Source organism: Petaurus breviceps, unplaced genomic scaffold (genome assembly GCF_028583685.1).
Source record: "Petaurus breviceps papuanus isolate PSGF00001 unplaced genomic scaffold, PetGlider_PUasm1.0 37, whole genome shotgun sequence".
Classification (NCBI taxonomy): Eukaryota; Metazoa; Chordata; class Mammalia; order Diprotodontia; family Petauridae; genus Petaurus; species Petaurus breviceps.
The window spans coordinates 20,827,152-20,850,001 of NW_027186296.1; the positions used below are offsets into that span (position 1 = coordinate 20,827,152).

Genomic DNA, 22,850 nt, shown 5'->3' on the forward strand with positions numbered 1-22,850 from the left:
GATGAAAAAAACTGGGGAAAAATGTCTTCCTTTTCAAAAATGAGTGTCTCAAAGACTCTATGGTCCAACAAACCAAAAACACACAACTAAGAAATATCGTGGAAAGTAGGAAAAACAAAGAGTAAAAAATCAGGAAACAAGGCAAACTTATGATAAACCTATTAGAATGGATCAAAGACAATTTTAAAAAGAAGACTAGCTATGAAAAAATGTGAAGAGTTGAAAACAAAATAGGGATTAGGAAAGGGAATCAAAACACCAATGAAACATCATTAATATTTTATAAATCAGAAAATTAACATTCGAACCAGACATAAAAATATTCAGTGCTAACAGGAAGATGTATGTTCTCAAGGGAAAAAAAAAAACAACTAAGCTAAGAGTCAAGAAAGAAATTAAACAATGTCAGCTCATAATTGTTAGGCCTTGTATAAAAGTAACTTAACCTCTGTTGACCTCCATTTTTTTATCTGGAAAATAAGAATGTTGCTATCTGATGTTATCAAACAAAATAATAATAATAATAATACACAAGAACTTCATTATTATGTTATCCTTGAGTTTTGAGGACCTTTCTAACAAAGAACTTATGACATTTGTCATACAGGACTTTGTCCCATAATGGATTCTGCTTAAAAATAGAACAGTATAACAAGGAAGTTGACCAATTTGTATATTCTATCTTCATCTTAACTCTCATGTGTATCCTCTGCTCTACCTTCACATGACAGGCAGTCTAATCGGGCCCTCATCACCTCTGGTGATGCTAATGTTCCTCCCTGTTTGCAGTTTCTCCCTATTCTAATATTTCTTGGCATTGGCTCCCTTTCTCCTCCAGGATAAAATAGGCATGCATCAGCTGGGCAATTTCAGCCTTTAGCCACCTGGCTCCAGCCAGCCTTCCTAAGCTTATCACACAGGACTCCCCATCGTGTATCCTACACAGTGCTGCCAAAGTGGACTACGAGTTATGCCCTGGAACTCAACTATGCATTTGTGTAATCTATCCCCAAAGCAAACCAAACAGAGTTGATCTCCTCTCTAATCTATCCTTAAAATAGCTGCCAAAATTCTTTTCCTAAAGCACAGATTTGGCCATGCCAATCTCCTGCTCAATAAACTCCAGTGGTTACCTATTTCCTTGGAGGTAAAATACTAATTCCTTTATTTGGCTTTTAAAGTGTTTCACAACCTGGCCACCTACCTTTCTATTATATCATACTCCCGTGTGTGTGTGTGTGTGTGTGTGTGTGTGTGTATACATACACACACACACACACACACACACACATATATTTCTCCCTTTTCTATACTCTGTAGTTACTCAAACTGGCCTTCTTACTGTTTTGCATACACAGCACTTTCTGGGCCTGTGCACTAACTCTCATCTGGAATACTCTCTCTCCACACCTCCACCTCAGAGACTTCTTCACTTCCTCCAAGACTCAGGTCAAGCACCACTTTCTGTGAGAAACTTGTCCTAATCCTCCCCAAGGAGGAGTTAGTGTCCTTTCTTCCTCAAGTGCCTTGCAGTTCTTTTCTATTTATCCTACGTATATACACTTAAAGGTGCATGTTGTCTTCCATGTTAGACTGTCATGTTCCTTGACAACAAAGATTATAGAACTCTCCTCTAATTTCAACTTTCAGCTCAGCTGCTACCTCCTCTAGGAAGGTCACTGATTTCCTCAGTTGTTGATGCTTTCTCACTTCTTATGTTATTTTTTATTTACTTATCTGTGTATACACTATATCCTAGTAGTAGAATGTAAATAAGCTTCAGGTATTCTTTGATTTTGTCTTTGTAATCCTAGGACCCTGCACACAGTAGAAAAAGGAACCTTAAAGATGTTGTAGCATAACTCCTTTATTTGACAAGTAAAGAAACTGAGTCTAATAGAGATTAAATGATTTATTCAAGAGTCCAACTAGTAAATAACAGAGCTAGGTCTCAAACCTAGCTCTTCTGATTCTATATCCAGCACCCTTCCCACTGACTGCACTCCTGGGCTGAGCCTAAAATCTAAGAGTCGTAAAACTCTTATTTGTTCACATTCCAAATCAGCTTAAGATAATTTACAAAAACGTAGTCTTTTTTAAAAAGTAGTATGTATAGGAAACTCTACAGATTACAGGAGTACAGTTTCAAATATCTGAGGTCTAAACTGCCAAGCTATCATAAGCTTCAATGTCTCCTGCTATCCAATGCCAGACTAAATGTCTAAAGCAGTCTTCTATGCTCAAAGGCTGATCAGCACTTCTTTTTAGTTGAAGATTATCCAAGTTATACAGGGTGTCGTTTTTCAAGTCTTAGTACAGTTTTAAGCACGATAGTTTAAACTTAACCTTAAGCTTATGAAGTTCTAAAGCTGAAAACAACACTAAGATTCTGGGATACCCTGCATGCTATTAGGTGAAAATAAGAATTGAAAACTTAACCGAGGCTCTTTCACCATGTAAACAACAACAACAAAAAGCTGAAGGCACTAAAAAAAGGGAGGGCTTTAAAAACATAGCAACTACCCAAAGTACTGCGTATAGGGAGAAAATATGTCTTTGAATATAACTATATATTATCCAAAGAATCAAATTCAATTCAGTAACAAACACTGAGCATTTACAATGTGTAAGAAAGAAAGTGTACTAGATGCTATATGATGACCCAAGATTTACCTATTTTAGATAGATAGCTCAAATACATTTCTTGAGGTACTGAGGGAAAGATCTATCAACCAATCTATAAGTCAAGAAATTATTACTGCAAAAAGGTGCAGTGAATGTGATACTTGGACAGAAAAATTATACATCTTCTATCAAAAGGAATATTCTGAAAAAGGCAAACAATTATTGATTCAATTCTGATTTACCTGCTGACAGAACAGGAAACAGAAGCTCAATTTAAAAAGAAAGCTTCCAGTTATTCCATTTCCTACTTAATGAAAGGGATTAAAAAACTACAAAAAGGAAATATATGATGATACCTTAAGCTTTAACCTGGTTCTACCTTCTTCATCAAGCATCTCTTCATCTTCAAATTCATCCTCATAATACTGAGGATCAAAAGGTCTGCAAAAATGGACAAAAATACAAAGCAATTCTATTTTAGACATATTTGGTATGTGAACAGTATTATAGGAGAATTCTTCAGCTACACACACACACACACATTTATATAACTCCTAGGGACAATTAAGTGGAACTTCAAAATATTTTCATTACAGTAAGATTCCTACTGAAATGATACAAATTGTAATGAGATGTGACCCATACTGCCAACTAAAACTACACCTGCATAGACACAATGCTTCCTATGCTTAGATGTTTCATTAGTAAGAAAGAGGAACAAAAATAAAAACTTATATTATATTACAACTTACGTTATGTACAAATTATGTTATATTACAACTTTTGTCTGTCCGTATTTTTAACCTAGAAGATAATTCAACATCATCCTAACTCTTGGATTTAAATGCTTTCTTATTAACTTGTTGATCCATGATTTTATAGAGACATATCCTCTCCATTGATGCAATCAATCAACAAGTATTTATTAAGTGCTTACTATAGCTTAGGTACAATAAACTATAGACTTTCTATACTTTTGCATCTCATCAGATTCTACTATACAATAACCTAGGTCTTTCTCTTGGTTGTTTTTTTTTTTAATACTTATAGACTATCCAAGCTATCTAGCCACTGGATTTTATTAAAGGAGGCCCACCTTTTCTGTTTGCACATTCCTTGTTAACGATAGTTATGCCAATTCTTTTTTTTTTGGAGGACAATTGGGGTTAAGTGACTTGACCAAGGTCACACGGCTAGTTTCTGTGTTAAGTGTCTGAGGCCGGATTTGAACTCAGGTCCTTTTGACTCTAGGGCCAGTGCTCTACTCACTGTGCCACCTAGTTGCCCCATGAATATCTTATATTCTAATTATAAAAATATGGTAGATATTTTTTACAAATGTATTCAATTACATACAGTACAAAAAAATACTGCTCCAACTCTAAAAGGTTTATTCTGAAAGTAAAACTTTAAAAAGGAATTCACACATACATTCATATCTCATTTCTTCCTATCTTGTTTTCAATGATGTCACTTTCATTCAAGTTTGGATGGAAAAAATGGACTCATTTGCCCTTCCTTTTACAACTTCATTACACATTCTAAACAATTTCAGGATGATTCCTGAAATAATTTTCCTTTAAGCTAGATCTTCACTAAGAGGAAAGACTGAAGTTAAAATTCAAAAACCCAATTTAAAAATACTAACCCTTGTCAAAAACATAATTTTGCAACAATTTCACTGAAAAGCTTTGAAAAGGCTCTTCCCCCCCACCACCACACACCCCCTCATTATACCTCCCCCTTCCTCTGACTGGTTTAGATGATTAGAACAGGGTCAATAAGGAAAATTAGTTGCACTGTCTTCTATGATCATAGGCTGGAAAATGCCTGACACTGGTCACAAGAGGGAGCACCACTAAGAGGCTGTAAATAAATTGCTAAAAACAACTGGAAAAAAAATTCTAAAAGAGCATCCTTCAGTAATTAAACAGCATCGTATATCTTCAAATACAAAGGATGATGCCTGTTAAAAAGCCAGCCAATAAACGTTTAATAAGCAGCTACTATGTGCCAGGCATTGTGGGGATAACAAGGAAGGCAAATGAAAACGCCCCAGAGGAGCTCACAACTTAATGGAGGAGACAACATGCAAATACAAACAAGCTAAACAAAGGATAAATTGTAAAGAGGCAACCGAAGGAAGACATCAGAATTAAGATGGAATGAAAAGGGCATCCTGTAGAAGGTGGAACTTGAAGGAAGCCAGGGAAGGCAGGAGGCAGTGAGGAAGGAAAACATTCCAGGCATGGGAGGCAGCCAGCAAAAAACGTCAAGGCAGATTATTCAAGTAACAACAGGGTCAGAGTCATTGGATCAAAGAATATGTGACAGAATGTAAGACTGGAAATATGAGGGACGGAAGGAGGGATGAGGCAGAAAGGGGCAGGTTATAAAGGGCTCTGAATGCCAAAGGAGTTAATGAGCAGAATGGGTCACATAGTCAGACCTGTGCTTTAGAAAGATCAATTCGACAAATGAGTGGAGGACGGAATGGGAGTGGGAGGGAGACTTGTGGCAGGCAGATGTATCAGCAGGCCACAGCAATGGTCCAGGTGTGAGGTGATGAGTGGTAGCAATGTTAGAGGAAAGAAGGGGACATATGAGAGAGATGTTACAAAGGTAGAACTGATAGACTTTGGCTACAATGGGGGGACTCAAAGTCAGGAGTTAAGGATGACATCAAGATTATGAGTCTGGGTGACTAGAAGTCCTAAAATCTCTTATAGTCAGGACTTCAAAATTACAAATTATTTTTACTAATGTGGTAAGGCAACTTTATCATTAACTACAATGTAAAAGAAATTCCCCCATAAAATGTAAAATGAGAAAAATTACCAGCATCTCAAAAGTGTTATTTCACTAATTCAGGACATTACCTGGGTTCCACACTGAGAAAGTTGGGCAGTTTGACAAAATACAAGTCATTTCCTAAATCAGTATTTACTTTGGGTATTTCCACTTCTATTCTGGTCTCTGGAATAGGTTCTTCTTCCTGCTGGTCCTGAGGCAAACCATTTTCATCCTAGTAAATAAATTACAGAACCAAAGAACTGAAAGGGACAGCAAAGACCATCTAGTCCAACTACACTGTTCATATGTATATGGAAGAAAAAGCAAATACACTCTTTAGGGATGATGCAGTGCAAAACAACTGCAAATAGTAATTATTTGGTGTCTCAATTGCTTTTCTGTAAGAGACTTAAAAACAGGGAAGATTAGGGTTTTTAAATTTATACCTATCTTGAATAAAATACTCAAACTTGAAAGATCAACAAATAATTATTTTAATGAATCCTAATTAATATCAGTTAAAATGAGCACCATAAACTGAGAGTCCAGATTTGGGCTAAAGAAATAATAGCAAACATTTCCAGTAGCACTTTAAAGTTTGCAATGTACTTGACAAACATTATCTCATTTGATTCTTACAACAATCAAGGAAGGTAGACAGGGTATTATCCACATTTTACTGATGCTGAAACCAAGGTTCAGAAAGGCGACATGACTTACCAAGATCACAAGGCCAGCAAGCATGTGAGACAATATTCAGGTCTGCCTGCCTTCAAGTCATTCAGGGATATGTAGCAGTCTATTAGATTTACTGTATCTTTCTGCACAGAGCAATACAGCCCTGACAGAATAGCTCTAAAATGTTGCAATAGCTTCACTTGAGAACGTGATGCTCTTTCTCTTCTCTGAATGTTTCTCCTTGTGCAAACAAAATGCCCTTGTTTTTAACACATAAATTTCATCTGTATTCTTATTTCTTTTAAAAGGTATAAAGTAAATACTATTGAAATGAATGACAACTTAAATACAAGAATATAAGAATAAAAACTGTCTACAAACAAAATATAACATGAGGACAAACTTCACAATGCCCTAATTCATATTTATTCTAAAAAGAAAAAAACAACTAGAGAATATACTTGATCAAATTTCCCCAAGTAAAAGAAAAAACTGCTCACTATGCTCCTGTGCATACAGGACACCTGCGAGCTTTTCCTACCCGAGGCAAGATAACAACAACAAGCTGCAATTTACATTTATGTAGCACTTTAAGGTTTGCAAAGCATTTTATAAATATGATCTTACTTGATCCTGACAAGAAAATTAGGAAATAAGTTTTCATTATTCCCCTACTTTACAGATAAGGAAACTGAGGCGGGCAGAGGTTAAGTGACTTGTCCAGTGCCACACAGTGAATAAGTTTCTGAGGTGAGATTTAAACTCAGATTTTCCTGAATCCAGAACCAGCATTCTATGCACTGTGCCACCTCGCTATATCATTCTCCTACCAGAAAGAAGCCTAAGTGTGTCCCTTGGAGACCCAGAGGACAAACATGAGAAAAAACCGCAATCTCTCCTCCTGTCAGTCTCCTCCTGTTACTGCAAATCTGTGAGGAATCTTTGCTTCTACCAGAAGAACAGAAATGGTGATGGGAGGCAAACAACAGAATCAAGATTCATACAAACTTAGGGAAGTATGGTAGGACTCCTGATGGAATCCTTCATAAGATTCATATATTATTTATAGAGTTAAATTCCCAAATTTCAAAAATCATTTCTCATTTTTAAATAGTACTTGCTGAGAAACACAAAGCCTCTTCCTACCTCAGGTGTGGAGCATCCTTATCTTTAAACCAGGATCCACACAGTTCGGGCTCCTGAATTTAGCACCACTTGCCACACACCCAGCAGTAAGGCCAGAACCACCTAAGATCCAATAACATTCAACAAAGCCCTGAAGACCAGGCACTGGTTCTATGATCATAATACAGGAAGAGAAGACTCCATGACCTTTTATTTTAATAATGGTTTGAGTTCAGAATAGGTATTTACTCACAATTGGCTGTCCAGGAGTAGGTGGCTTGTCTTCCCCATCACTCCCTGAAGAAATGTCATCTGCACCTCCAAACAGATCCATGGCTTCATTATTTTCTTCAATGAGTGAAAAAAAAAATTTCATCAATTTCCTATAACTTAAGTGATATGGAACACAGCTTATATGGATGTATATATGTGTCATAAAATGCCCCCAGATGGACACAAAACTGTGTCCAAACCATGTCAAGAATCCCTTAAATTTGTACAAAGGTTGTCACAGAGCCAGCTCACTAAAGCTGGCTTATTCAGTCAAGTCAATAATCATCTATGGAGGTGGCTAGGTGGTGCAGTGAATAGAGTACCGGCCCTGGAGTCAGGAGGACCTGAGTTCAAATCCAGACACTTAACACAAAACTAGTCATGTGACCTTGGGCAAGTCACTTAACCCCAACTGCCCTACCTTTCCCTCTCAAAAAAACAAAAAGCAAAAAAAAAAAATCATATATGAAGCACCTACTATGTGCCAGGCACCACACTAACATCTGGGGATACAAAAAAGCTCACCATTCAAGGGGGATATCCAAGGACCTGACAAGAGTTAAATGATAGTTATATTTAGCCTCAATAAAGAGAAGGAAGGCCAGGCAGGTGGGAAACAAAAGTTGCAAGGTACTAATAACAACTCATATTTGTAGAGAGCTTTGAAGTTAATGGAGCACTTAATTCACAATAATCCTACAAGGTAGATGGCACTCGTATTAGCTTCACAATTTACAGATGGAAAAAACTGAGGCTCAGTGAAGTTACGATTTACCTATACTCACCTATATGACCACATTTATCATCTCATGTAGTCTTTACAACAACTTTTTGAGTTGGATATGGCAGATATCATTCCTATTTTTCAAAAGAAGTAACAAGACTAGTAAGTGAGGGAACCAGTACTCCTGACAAAGTCATGTGACTCTTTGTCCCAAGCTCTTTCCATTATACCAGACTGCACGCTGCCAGATCCGCTCCTAATGGAGCACTGTAAGTTCATAGTGGCATCACGTGCTTATAGACTGCTTCATACTCCTTCAACTGGTGATGTCAAAAAGCAGGTGAACTTTCAGTCAGTCAATCAACAAGAATTTAGGGGTCTGCTATATGCCAAGCTCTAAGCCATGCACTAGGGACACAAAACCAAAAGTGAAAAGTCCCTTCCCCTAAAAGGCTTAAATTCTAAGGAGGGAGACATGTACACATATTTTACACACATATAAAGAATATATGCAAAAATTAGTAACAAGGTAGTTCTGAGAGAGGAAGGAGCATAAGCCTAGTTTCTTAAGTTATGTCATCTAACATATTAATCAAAATTCTTTAGTGTTAGTTTGACATCCTAAGTAAAGAATTGAGAGAGTGCTATAGTTTTAAAAACAGAAACAAAAATTACCTTTTTGTCCTTCTTCATTATCACTATCCGCTTCTGAATCAGAGGCTATTGCTTTCTTTCGCTTCATCCGTAAAACTTCATCCTCACTATCACTGCCTCTTGCAGATTCTACAGAAAGTACAATTAGGACTTTACCATGAAAATAACTTCTCAGTTTTAAGTTAAGTAACTTAAAAAACAACTTAAATTAGCCTTTTAATTAGGATGAGATTTAAAGGAAGGAAAATAATGACTACTATTACTTATGAGCAAAGGTGATAAACAAGAGGTTAATTTCATTCCAATACCACTTTCCCAGAGCTATTTATTTATGCCAGAGGAGCACTTCTATACTTCAAATAGTATGTGATTTAATATATATGTCTCAACTAATGAAGTTAATAACTCTTCATGAGATGCAGGGGGGCAAATTTCTGATGAAGAGTCCCTCTAGACCAGGCCTGCACAACCTATGGTTGGTCTACAGGCACACCAAAGGATTTTAGACAGCCTGTGAAAAATGTAGAGGATGTTTTTTTCTACATTTTTCAAGGGCCACCCAAAATCTTTTGGCATGCTGCAAGTGCCCCACACGACACAGGTTGTGCAGGCCTGTTCTAGACATAGCAAGACCAGAAGATGACAGTCCTTTATCAGGCCCACAAACAAAACTCTGACAACAAAACTTTTGAGAAATCAGGGTCACCTCCACACAAAAATACCAACCCCAATCTCATAAGAGTAATCATTTCATTTATTTTGTTATTTCTGATGGGAAAAGTGCACTAGCAAATGTTTGCTATTAGTAAGTAAATTTTAATGCCAGAAGGACCAGAATTTAAGAATACTTCAAAGTACCACACTGTTTCAGTGTGCTTAGTGTTAATATCCATATAGTGAAGAAAACAGAAGAAAATTTTTTTACTTCAAAATAAAAAGCACACTATTTTTGTGTCAAATGACATCCCTGGTCCTTCTAGTGTTAAAATGGTTTATTTGCATAAAATTTATGATGAAAACTTTTTAGTACAAATAACATAACAATAAAACACTCCATTTCTTTTTAGTTATTTTATGATAAATATGAAGTGTCCACTCCACCCAAGGAAGTTAATGAAAAAAAAAAAAAAGGAAGACCTTCAAATACCAAGTATTTATAGCAGCACATTCATAGTGGCAAAGAAATGGAAACAAAGTACATAACCATCAACTAGAAAATATTAAACAAGTTGTGGCATAGGAATATAATGGAGCATTAATGCATTATTATAAAAAATATATAAATATGGTCAGAACAGGAGAAGATGCATGAACTAAAACAAAGTAAAGTAAGCAAGACCATGAAAATAATATACATAAGGACTACAACAATGTAAATGAAAGGAACAACAAAAAAAAGAATCAAAACTGAATGTTGTGAAATTATCAAGACTAAGCTTGGTCCCACAAAATACCTATGAGAATGCACCTCCCCCTCCCTTTATTTGCAAAGGCAGGAAATTATAAATATAGAACATCATATATAATGCTGGACTCAGTTTTGCTTAATTTTTTTTCTTTTTCAAAAAATTATTTTGGGGCAGCCAGGTAGCACAGCAAGTAAGAGCACCGGCTCCAGTGTCAGGATGACCTGGGGATCAAATCCAGGCGCAGATACTTAGCACCACACCCAGAAATACCGTGTTTCCCCGATAATAAGACACTGTCTTATTAATTTTTTTTTTTGAAAGAAAAACACCAGAGGGCTTATTTTCAGGGGAGGGCTTATGTTGTCCTGCCTCAGCTCTCCTCCACAGCACTGCTCTCAATGATGCCAGCAAGCAAATCACTGGGGAAGAACAGGATGACGCGCTCACTGCTGCAGCTCTGATTGGATGCAGCTCGGAGTGCGGCGTGCGTTTCCCTGGGGGGGAGGGACGGTGCATACAGAGGGTACCATAATGTAGCATGTAGTGCAGGGGATCACCTTCACTACAGTAGCAATCTCGATAGGGCTTATTTTCGGGGGAGGGCTTATTTTAGAGGAATCTTACACAGTAAGGGGAGGGCTTATTTTCGGGATAGGTCTTATTATCGGGGAAACACGGTAACTGGCCGTGTAACCTTGAGCAAGTTACTTAAACCCAATTGCTTTAAAAAAAAAATTATTTTAAGGCTCTTTTGAAGGAGGAAAGGGAGAGACAACTAGAGAAATGTTGATGGTATAAAAACAAAACAGCAAAAAATAAAAATTTTTGAAGTTATGTATTGCTTTCCCCCCCATCTGTTTATGTTTGTATAAACTGTAAATAGGTCAATTAGAACTTGTCTTATCTAAAATGGTAAAAAGCACAAAATCAGATAATTTCCTTAATTAAAAAAAAAATACTATTCCTTGAACAACAACAAAAAAGTCTTTTTCATGAAGGTTTATGCACTATAGTTACAAGACATTTGCCAATAGCTCTGAAATACAGCTAGGTGACAAAGCTCTGGACCTGGAATCAGGAAAACCTACCTGAGTTCAAATCCAGACCCAGCCACTTACTAGCTGTACGATCCTGGGCAAGTCACCTAAACCTGTTTGTTGCAGTTTTCTCATTGCTAAAAGGATAATAATAATGGCACCTACCTCTCTGGGAAGCAGTGAGGATAAAATGACATAATAGTTGTAAAGCACTTAGCATAATACCTGGCATATTACAAATAAATGCTTAATTCCTTCTTTGATGTCATTTCTTATTATAATAAGAGTGTTTAAAATGGGCCTTAACTGCATTGCATATTATATCCTCAATCAACAAATATTTATTGTACCATGTTTACTTCAAGTATTGTCCTTCTCTTAATTATTCTCACCTTCAGATCAAGAAGGTACCACTTTTTAATAATGTTAATCATGGTATTAATCAGCTTCTCCTGGAACACATTTAGTCAATATTTACTGGGCAAGCACTTTCTTCGATGAACACTACTAGCTAACTTAGATAGCTTTATGATCATCTCTTTCAAACCTGTCTTACTGCAATCTTGTAAGATAATCTATGGAAATGGAACAAATGCCACTTCACAACTATTTCCCTATTAAAAATCTCCTCCCAAAACTTACTTAAAGACTTCTTTCAGGGCGGCTAGGTGGCGCAGTGAATAGAGCACCAGCCCTGGAGTCAGGAGGACCTGAGTTCAAATCTGGCCTCAGACACAACACACACACACACACACACAAACTAGCCATGTGACCTTGGGCAAGTCATTTACCCCAACTGCCCTCCAAAAAAAGGTACTAGAAAAAAAATAAGAAGGCCAGATTAGAGAAGGCGAGGGTAAAGAATCAAAGAAGAAAAATTAGGGTCGGTAAGGCAGACCACAATGTATATTATTATACTTCTAATTAATATTCTATACATAACGAATAATATACACACCTGACTTATGGTCTTGTTCTTCTTCGTCATCTGACCGCCTATGCTCTTCATCAGAAACCTGTGGCCTTTCATCATCAGAATTTTGCATTTTTTCCTCATCAGAAACCTGTGGCCTTTCTTCATCATCAGAATTCTGTAGCTTCTCATCATCATTGTCAGAGGCTGCTGGTCGTTCATCATCAGAATTAGCCATCTTCTCTTCTTCAGAGAGCTGCAGTCTCTCATCATCTGAAATCTGAGGCCTCTCATCATCATCTGTGTTCTGCATTTTCTCATCGTCATCAGAATTCTGAAGTTTATCTTCATCAGAAATTTGTGGCCTCTCATCATCAGAGTTTTGTATTTTCTCATCATCTGACTGATCACTTTTATCTTCTCTGTCCCACTTTTCATCATCCGAATGTGCTTTTTCAGAACCTTCAGCGTCTGACTGATGGCTCCCTCCATCTGATCTATGGTCTCCATCTTCATCCTCATGAGGAGCTTCTGATCCACTGTGTTGATCAATATCTGACTGGTCATTTTCTTCACGGTCAGAATGCCCAGAAACCTCTGATCTATTGTCTGATCTTTCAGAGTGATTATCACTCCCACTATGATGAGAAAGTCCCTCATCTTCACTGTCATCTCCAAACAGTTCCTTGTTACTTGGCTTTACTGAATCTTCTCTATCATCCCCATCACTGTCACTTCCAGAGGGATTACTACCAGAGGCAACATTCTCATGATCAGAATCAGATCCAGAGTCAGAATCAGAATCTAAGAAATAAATTACATACATATTATTCTGCCAGCAAACATAAGCAAATCTAAACATCAATATTCACTCAAATATCTTTTCCTCTTTTTATGGGTACCAAAATATATATGAGCTGTGAGGGTAGAGCCAAGATGAAATGGCAAGGAAAAAAAAGGCACAGTGAGCTCCATCCCATCTCCAAATAAAAACTTCTCCAAACAAATCTAGAAAATATACCAGATCAAATCTTGATTGGAAAATCCATGAAAAGAAAGGATTACAGTGAGTCATTTTTTTTTCATCTCAGGACAGCATGGAAAGACAGACTGAGAAGTCTCTTCTCCTTTCCACAGGTAAAACCAAGCACAGAAGGCATGCTGTGGTTATGGCCACATATGACTACAGACCACAGAAGGGGCTGGGGTTATGGCAGGAGCAGAACATTCCAGCTCAGGGGGCCGTACAATAGAGCAGAAGGTCCTAAACCCAAAATGGAAACTTGTGTAGGATATAGGAACGTGTCAACTGGCAACTATCACTTATTAACCAGTTCAGGATTATAGATCCAGGACAAACTGAATGCAACTAAATGCTGGGGTCCAATATGAGAAGCAGTCATAATAGGACCTAGGTTGTGAACTGAGCAAGAAGCAAGGAGCAAGTTCAGAAACAAGTAGTAGCTGTATGGCTTGGATACCAGAAGCAGACCCAGGTCTCAGTTCAGCTCCTAGCCTGGTCCAAAGTCTGAAAAAGAATAACCAGGGCAAGAATCCCCAATCAAAGAGAAGCCAAAAGCTCTGTCACTCAAATAGCAGAGCTTTCCAGTTGGTTGACAGAGGCTATTTGAGTCTCGCAGCAATCTAATGAAACCCCAAACATGGAGGTCTATTGCTCAGACCCTAAACCCAGGACAGAACTTGAATAGCCCAGATCAAGAGGGCTGTGATCACATTTTTCCCTGATCACACCACTTTGGGGTCACTGAATGACTTCAGGTCCCCAGCTTGCGTTGTCCCTGAGATCTTGGACTAACACAATATTCAATACCCCAAGAAAACTGCAGCAGTACCAGCCAGATATTCCCTTCAGAAATGCATAGAACCTGGGGTTAACATAAAGTCCAAAGTCAGGAAGCAGGCTTGGAAAATAAGCAAGCAAACAAAAATTAATCCCACCCTAACAGACTATTATGATGACAGGGACTCTAAAGACACAAACTCAAAAGAAGAGAATGTCTCCAAACTATCTACAAACAAAACCTCAAAGTAAAACACAAATAAGGAAATGACGCAAGTTTAAATTTTAAAAAATTTTTTTTAATAAATTAAATGAGAACACTAGAAGAAAAAACGGGAAAAAAAATAAGAACTACAGAATAAAGAATTAGAAATAGGATTAGTAGCTCAGCACAAGAGGTATAAAACCTTGCCCAAATAACTCCCTGAAAATTAGAATGAAACAAACAGAAGCTGATGACTCTATGAGACAAGAATTATTATGATAAAAAAAATCAAAAGACTGAAAAAAAAAAGAAATGTAAGGGACAGTCAATCCTCAACATTCTCACGGGTAACTTTTGGGAGGTCAGGCATTTGTGCAATTTTATTAGCAATCTCTTTTTCAGTTTAGTGTTAGCTATGTGCAGTAGAGGCCCCCCAAAAATGAGAGGCCCAATGAGCACAAATTTGTGGAGCAGTTGATCACCCTACTATTGTAAAGAGCTCCCCATGCATTCTATGTATATTTTCATATCCCATCATAGGTAGAAGTCTAAAGGTTAAAAGTCCACCCACCTTTGCTAAACTCCCATACTGCAAGATCCATAAAAATCTCAAATGGCTCACAAAGCAGATGTCAAAGATGAGTTATTTGAAACAAGTGCATCCTTTACAGGATGTCAGGAAGGACAGAGGGTCAGAGGTGATGTCAAGTGTGTTTTCCAAATACACTAAAATCCCAGCAACCCCTCCCTTGGTTTTCAGAGGGCAACACAAGTATAGAAGATTTACAGCAGTAGTATAGTGTACAGTAAAATGACCTGACACCTCCATCTAACACAGTAAAAGTAAGATTCAAGTTACAAAATGTTTTGATTTTTAAAATTTTATTAGCTACACAATACTATAGATTTCAGGTGTTATGAAAACCCAAATACAGTCTGAAATCATTTTTTTTTAAATTGAGATTTAGCACAAAAGATCACGGAATTCCAGGGAATTACTAACAAGAAAAATGTTTTTCATGTTACCAATTTTATTTTGTGTACTGCATTTGATGGTTTATTTCAGCATTACTGTGTAAGGAAAAGTACATACCATCAGAACAAATGCATTATTATAAAGAACTGTATGCAGAAAAGTGTATTTTTAGCAATCTCTAACAAAAGATTATAAGATACCTTATTTGATCTTCTCAATAACTATTCATCACCAACAGATTGGTCACCAAGTGAATTATTTGGACATTAGGACATAGCAAACAGATAAAAAGTTTCCACAGTGAAACAGAGATAAGTAAGACAGCTTTGAAAGCAATGTATGAAAATTATGTTTTTTTATTGCAATCTATATATGAGAGAATTTACTTCTATATATAATCCCCTTTTTCTATTCTACTTTGTACATGTAAATGTTCTCTTTTTTTAACTGCTTAAGTTCAGAATAAAAATAAACACTTCTTAGTCTTAAAAATAAACACCATACTTAGTATGGTACTACCTATTGTAGTGACAGCAACAGACGGGCAGAAACATGGGCAGAGTGCTAATAATCCTGACTTTTAAATTGTTATAAATATTTAACTGTTCATACTTTCAATATGAGATCTATGTCCAATGAAATAATTGTTAACTGACCAAACTGATATGCTACTAGAAAAATTGAATTATATCAATATTGAAAATGATACAATTAATATAAGAAGTCATAAAGAAATTGAAATTAAATCTAAGGCTAGCTCAGAGGTTCATCTTAGAGAGTTCAATAAAGTACTGTAATTAGCAGAGCTACTTTCATCCTGACCCAAAAGTAATTTTTTAAAAATACTGTTTTTCATGGGGGCATCTATCTTACAAAGAAGTGATCATTACAGTCATAAGCAAAAAAGCCACAATAAATATAACTGTAGCTTATGTACCAATAACTGGTGATAAGAAAAATAGAGCATTTCTATGCAGAATTTAACAAAATACTCCAAAACAAGTAAAATAATCAATTAATGAACATTTATTAAGCACCTATATGATATGTTGTTATAGGAATGTAAATTTTTAAGATCTTCCTGACCCTGGGCTTAAGTACACCTGGAACCTATGGTGGGAAGCTTGTTTTTCAAGAGATACTTTGTGATTGGGCAGTGGGTCAACAGGGTTGTTACATTCTCTGAGCCTAGAGAAGGCTATATAATCCCTGATGTGAGGCTTTGCTTTGGGGATCCCTTTGACAAGTGTGTGATTTGATCAGATGAGACTCTGGGCAGCTGCTGAGAGCCCCCCGGCTTTGAAAACCCAGATGTTGATGCTTCCCTCTCTGGTAACTGTGATTAAGGTATAGATGTATGTAATGGTGGGACAGTTTGGAAGCCTGTCTGCTGAAATGTTTCTCTGTCTTGTAACTTCTGTCTGTTTACTCAGAAGTTTGGGGTGCTGACTTTTTTCCCTTGAACTAGGTAAACAATGTATGTTTGATTGATTAAAGTAACCTTGTTAACCCATTTTGAGTTGCTTTCCTTTAGAAAGGGATGCTGGGGTGCTTGCTGCTACATATGTACTGTGCTAGGTAATAGAGAGACAAAGAATAATAGTCGTGTGTGTGTGTGTGTGTGTGTGTGTGTGTATATGTCAAGCACAAAGTTCTTAAAACAAGATAATTAGGGAGGAAGGGGTCTAGCATTTAGGAAAATCAGGAAAGGCTACATGAAGAAGGTAGCACCTGAACTGCATCTTGAAGGAAGAGCAGGATTGTTTCTATGAAGTAGAGATGAACAAAGAGGACATTTCTGGTATGGGAAATGGTCAGTGAAAAGGATGAGAGATGGCGTGTTATGTAAAGAACAAGGGAAGGCCAGTTTGACCACATTCCAATGTGGGAAGGAAAGTAATGTAATGTATAATAAATATAGTTGGAAAGATAGCATGAAGACAAAATGTGTAGGGCTTAAAAAGTTAAATTAAAGAGTTTGTATTTTATCTTAGAGAAAAAAGGAGCTCCTGGAGTTTGAGTAGGGTAGTGATATGGTCAGAGCTATACTTAAGGAAAATCACTTTGGCAGCTATGTGGAGGATATACTAGAATGGTAAGAGAATTGAAACAGTGAGACTAAGTAGAATGCCAAAGCACTGGGAAAGAAATGATAATGGGCTTTAACTAAGGTGGTGATTTTATGAGCACAGAGAAGGAATAGTGTGCAAGACATGCTGTGTAGGCAGACATGGCACGATGTGGAAACTGAATGAAGGGTTAAGGATGAGTAAGGAGTTAGATAATGACAAGGCTACAAACCTGGAAGACTACAGGAATGGTGGTGCCATCAACAGAAATAAGGATACCTGGAAGAATAGGTTTGAGGAGGGAAAATAGTGAGCTTTATTTTGGATTTGTTTAGTTTGAGATCCCTCCATGACATTCAGCTTGAAACCAAAGCTTGTCCAAAAGGCAGCAGGTGATGCAATACTGAAGCTCAAGGGTGAGACTGGGGCTTCTATAAAGAGAGATGTATGAGTTACATGAATAAAGATAATTAAACTCATGGGAGCTAATAAAGTCACCAAGTTAGAGAATGTAGAGAAGAGGGCCCAGGAGAGCCTTCAGGAATACCCAGAGTTAAGGGGCATGATATGGATGATGAGTCAAACAAGATCTGTCAAGACAGGTAGGAAAAGAACCAAGCAAAAACAGCCTTATGAAAACTGAGCGAGGAGAGTATCTGGAGAGGGTAGTCAACAATGCAACCACCAGGAGAGAAGAGATAATAGAATGACTACCAAACTGCAGGTTTACAGAGCCACTGTGCTGACCTCATTGTTGTATGCCTGTGAAACCTGGATAGTTAGACCAGCACCATGCCAGGAAACTGAATCACTTCTATTTGAATTGTTTTATGAAGATTCTGAAGATCACCTGGCAGGATAAGATACCAGACACTGAGATCCCTTTTCAAGATGAACTGCCAAGCATTCAAACTCTACTACAGAGTGCAACTACAATGGGCTGGCCATGTAGTCTGAGTGCCAAATATATGCTTGCCTAAAAGACTATTTTACAGAGAATACATACAGGGAAGGCACTCACATGGGTGGCCAGGAGAAATAATACAAGGACACTGTCAAGGTCTATCTTAATAATTTTGGCACTGATTGTGTAACATGGTAGGCGTAGGCACAGGACTGGCCAGCATGGTATGCCCTCATCAGAGAAGGTGCCATGTTCTACAAGCAAAGTACAACTGAAGTAGCTCAAAAGAAATTCGAGATGCACAGATTCAGAGAATCCACCCCAAATGTTCATATGGACTATTTATGCCTGACCAGCGGTAGAGCATTCTGAGCTCGTCCTGGTCTGATCAGCCACAGTGGGACATATTGTAGCTTGACTCTAACATAGTGATGACATTTTGGGCCTCTTCAAGAACAAAGGACAACAACCAACCAGTCAACAGAGTCAAATACATCAGTGAAATCCTCTACAGATGTGAGGACTGATAAAAAGAAAATAATATACGGTAACTTCAGTAAAGTGATGAGATCAGAAGCTGGATTACAAAGGGTTGGGGATTGAATAAAAGGAGAGGAATTGGAGTCAATAAATATTGACAGCTATTTCTAGGAGTTTGGCTAAATGAAGCATTTAAGCATTTACTACATCTGAAGCACTGTGCTTAGTGCTGGGGATACAAAAATGAAAAGACATACCCTGCTCCCAAGGAGCTCATATTCTGTTGGGGGAACAACATATATGAAAGGTTTCAGCTGCAAGTCAAATGGAAAGGTCCCATAGTCCTTAGGGTTTAGCGGCAAAGCAGAGGCTAATGCCTCTGCTTTAACATAATTTCGGCTGATAAAACAATCTCCATTTCTGATGCTGAACCATTTGAAAGTGCCAAAGACTTTGGTGACAAGAACTTCATTCTGGAGGTCTTAAAAAGATCTGGCTGTAGCGCATTCTCAACAAGGATTGCATTTTAGGATGACAACCATACATACTGGCCGAGAAGCATTGCTATTCCAAAGGCTCCTGAGTTTAGTGTTATGAGCCATCTCAGAGTCTGAGGGTAGATGCTGACCAAGATGGTGGTGGTGGTGGTTTAATTTGTCTGGATGAAAAAGAGAGGAGAATATAGGACAACAGCTTGAGGGATAAGACAGTCTAATGTTCAAAGGGCATGTTCAAAGGCAGTATAAAAAGAATCACAGATAGGGAAAGGTTGAAAGAGAGAGGGAATGATAAAAGCATCAAGCTGCTAAAGAAGATGGGAAGTGACAGGATTACTGGCAAGAGAGGTGTTGCCCTTGGGGAGGAAGAGAGCCAATTCATTAACAGAGAGTGATATCAAGAGGGTTAGAGATGGAGAAGAATGTGCTCATGGTAAATGGCCTAAATTTTCTCAGTAAAGAGGAGAAACTCAGTTGAGAAATTGAGGAAAGGGAAAGGATTAAGAGAAGATTTAAAATAATCTCAATGAAGACAAAAATAAAGAAATAATTACAGATGAACAAAAGGACTGCCCTGCTGCAGCAAGGGTCTAGTTAAAGTTATTTATATAATATAGTTACACAATTTGTTATGTACCCAATCAACATGGTTTTGTGACCTCCTCCAGCTTCATTCATCAGCCACTGTATCATCACTTCTTGTGGAAGTTAAATCAGTTCAAAATGATCATCACAATAAAGAGCCCAGAAGAACCCAGAAACTGCTTCATCTAGCCAGTGTCTCTTCACTCTTTGTTCCCCTGCCCCCTAAATTTAATCAGAAACCAAGTCTTATTGATTTTACCTCCTCAACAGCTCTTGCTCATTTCTTTCTCTCCATTCATAGAGTCACCACCTCAGGCCTCAGGCCTTTATTAAATCTTGCCTGAACCACTGCAACAGCATACCAAATGCTCTCCCCTCCCTTCTCCCAATCCATCCTCCAAAGCTAGAGTGCCCGGCATTAACGTCAAGAAGACTTGAGTTCAAATGTGGTCTCAGATACTTACTAGCTATGTGACCATAGCCACATTACTTATGCTTGTTTGCCTCAGTTTCCTCATCTGTAAAATGAGCTGGAGAAGGAAATGGCAAACCACTCCAGTATCTTTGCCAAAAAAAACCAAATGGGGTCATGAAGAGTCAGACACAACTGAAAAGGACTGAACAACAACGTCAGTTGCCTGCTCGAGAAGTTTCACTGGTTCCCCACTGGCTTTAGAATAAATCTAAACTCCTCTGTTTAAAATTTAAAACCCTTCACCATTTGGCTCCAACCCATCTTTATAAATATATTACTCTCCTTCACATACTCTATGTTCCAACCAAATTAGTCTAACTAGGTGGTCGCCACACACAACCTGTCACCTGCTATTTCTACACCTTTCCACAATTTTGTTCCCATTCCTAGAATGACTCCCCTGCTTTCCTCTGCCTCTTGAAATGCCTAGATCACTTCAAGAGTCAGCTCAAGTACTACTTCCTACAAAATGCCTTTCTTAATCTTTATGGCAATTAATGATCCTCTGTCCATATTAAGAAGTCACTTTCTATTTATCCTGTATGTGTTTTAGAGGGATTTATTTGTGTAAATATCGTCCCCATTCCCCCAAGAGAATGTAAATTCTTTGAGAGCAGAAACTATTTCACTTTTGTCTTTATATCGCCAGTTGGTTGGCACAGTGCCTAGCACAAAGTGAGTGCTTAATAAATGCTTGATTAATTAATTGACAAAATGGAATATTTGCCAAGCAGAATGCCAGGCCAGATAAGGGCAAAATGGTATAAAATACCAGTTCTTTCACAAAACATTACTCAGGAGAATGGCAGAAAGTTCAAAACTTTACCTCACAGAACAACAAAAATGAGTAAATACGGTAAGGAATCTACAGAAAAACTTGCATGAGACTAAAGATTATCCAAGATTATACATTAATCTGGAAGAACAAATTGATTCAAAATGAAAATTTTTTAAAAGTATTTTTATAGTAATCCTTTCTTATCATCAACAACCTTAGACTCTAACAGCTCAGGTTCTTATGTGCTGTGTGAGGAAGTAGAAATGGCAACTCAAGGAAAATTTAAGAAGCCAATGGACCTAACCAAACAAACTCAGAAGAAATGTGTGCCAACCAAATTTTTAAAAGGCACCAAAGAACATATTTTCAAAATCTAACGGAGGGAAACATTTCAAAAGAAATGAAAAAAGGTAGTGGATGGTACTACAACCAATCAATCAATAAGCATTTATTGAGTGCCTACTATGAACTGGAGAGTACAAATACAAATGTGGGAAAACCTCTGCCATCAGGGAGCTTATTCTCTGCTAACAGAAATAATGAGGACAAAACATGTTCACCAAGGAAACACAAAGTGATTGGTTAGTGGGCACAAACACCTCAGGAGATCAGAAAAAGACTTCTGAAGGAGGTAATACTTCAGCTGAGTTCTGAAGGGAGCCAGGAGTACCACAAGGCAGAGGGAAGGAAAGAAAGCATCGCAAGCATGAGACATCCTGTGCAAAGGCAGCAAATGGAATACTCTGAGCAGAAGAGAACCAGTAGGCCAGTTTGACTGGAACACGGGTGGGGGGAGGGGGGGATGATATGTAATGAGTCTACAAAGAGAGGCTGAAGTCAGAGTATGAAGGGCTGTGAGTCCCAAATAGAAAAGTTTGCATATTATCCTTCAGGGAGTCATTGAAACTTCCTGAACAAAGAGTGACAATTCATTAAATTATATCTGTGCTTTTAGGATATCGATTCAGCAGCTGAGTGGAGATGGATTGAAAACAGAAGAAACTAGATGCAAGGACATGAATTAGGAAGTTATTACAATAGTCCATACAAAAGATGATGAGGACCCTAACTAGAGTGGGTGGCTAGGTGACTAGAAGCTCAATTGTCAGATGATAAAGCCTAATCTAGGGTAGCTGTGGAAAAGGTTGATGAATGCAAGAGATACTGAAGAGATGGAATCAATAAAAAAAAAAAAGGGGACTGAGAAAATAGAAAAGGCCCACATGGCTTCATCAAAAACAAGTCCTGCAAAGTTACTGTGTTCAATTGGCTTTCCCACTTAAAAAGCAAACGTAACCTTGCTTACAAAGGCCCATATACTCAAAACTATGGTTTGGACTATAAAGTTGAGTGCCACAGATTCAACACTTTTGAACTGTGGTTGTACAGAAAACTTTTGAGAGTCCCTTGGACAGCAAGGAGACCTAATCAGTCAATACTTAAAGAAATTAATTCAGGCTATTCCACTGGAAGGTCAGACACTGAAGCGGAAGCTTAAATACTTGGGCCACATAATAAGATGGGACTCACAGTGAACTCAATGCATAAAGTCAATGTAGCTGAAATGCATCAAAGTATGGATAGATTTTCCGCTGCTTGTGCTAATTTTCACCTAAAATTGACACCAAGAAAACAGAGGTTCACCACTAGCCAGCTCTGCACCATCCATATGAAGAACCACCAGTTACAGCAAATGGAGAAATTCTGAATACTGTGGATAAGTTCACTTACTTTGGCAGTATACTTTCCAGTGACATACACAAAGATGGTGATGTTGACACATGTATTGCCAGAGCTAGCTCAGTGTTTGCTAGGCTCAGAAGGAAAATGTGGGAGAAAGGAGGTATTA

At 37.8% G+C, this 22,850-nt stretch overlaps 1 protein-coding gene across 1 annotated transcript in view; it reads right to left on the reverse strand.

Moving 5' to 3' along the window:
- The window catches only part of LEO1 (LEO1 homolog, Paf1/RNA polymerase II complex component), a 54,356-nt gene that overhangs the window by 28,457 nt on the left and 3,049 nt on the right, over nt 1–22,850 (reverse strand). The window contains exons 2-6 of the mRNA XM_069098061.1: nt 12,277–13,035; nt 8,894–9,001; nt 7,475–7,569; nt 5,505–5,650; nt 2,982–3,066 (exon numbers count right to left, since the gene is read on the reverse strand). Of these exons, the coding sequence (XP_068954162.1) occupies nt 2,982–3,066; nt 5,505–5,650; nt 7,475–7,569; nt 8,894–9,001; nt 12,277–13,035 (1,193 nt within the window). The remainder of the gene's footprint in view (nt 1–2,981; nt 3,067–5,504; nt 5,651–7,474; nt 7,570–8,893; nt 9,002–12,276; nt 13,036–22,850) is intronic.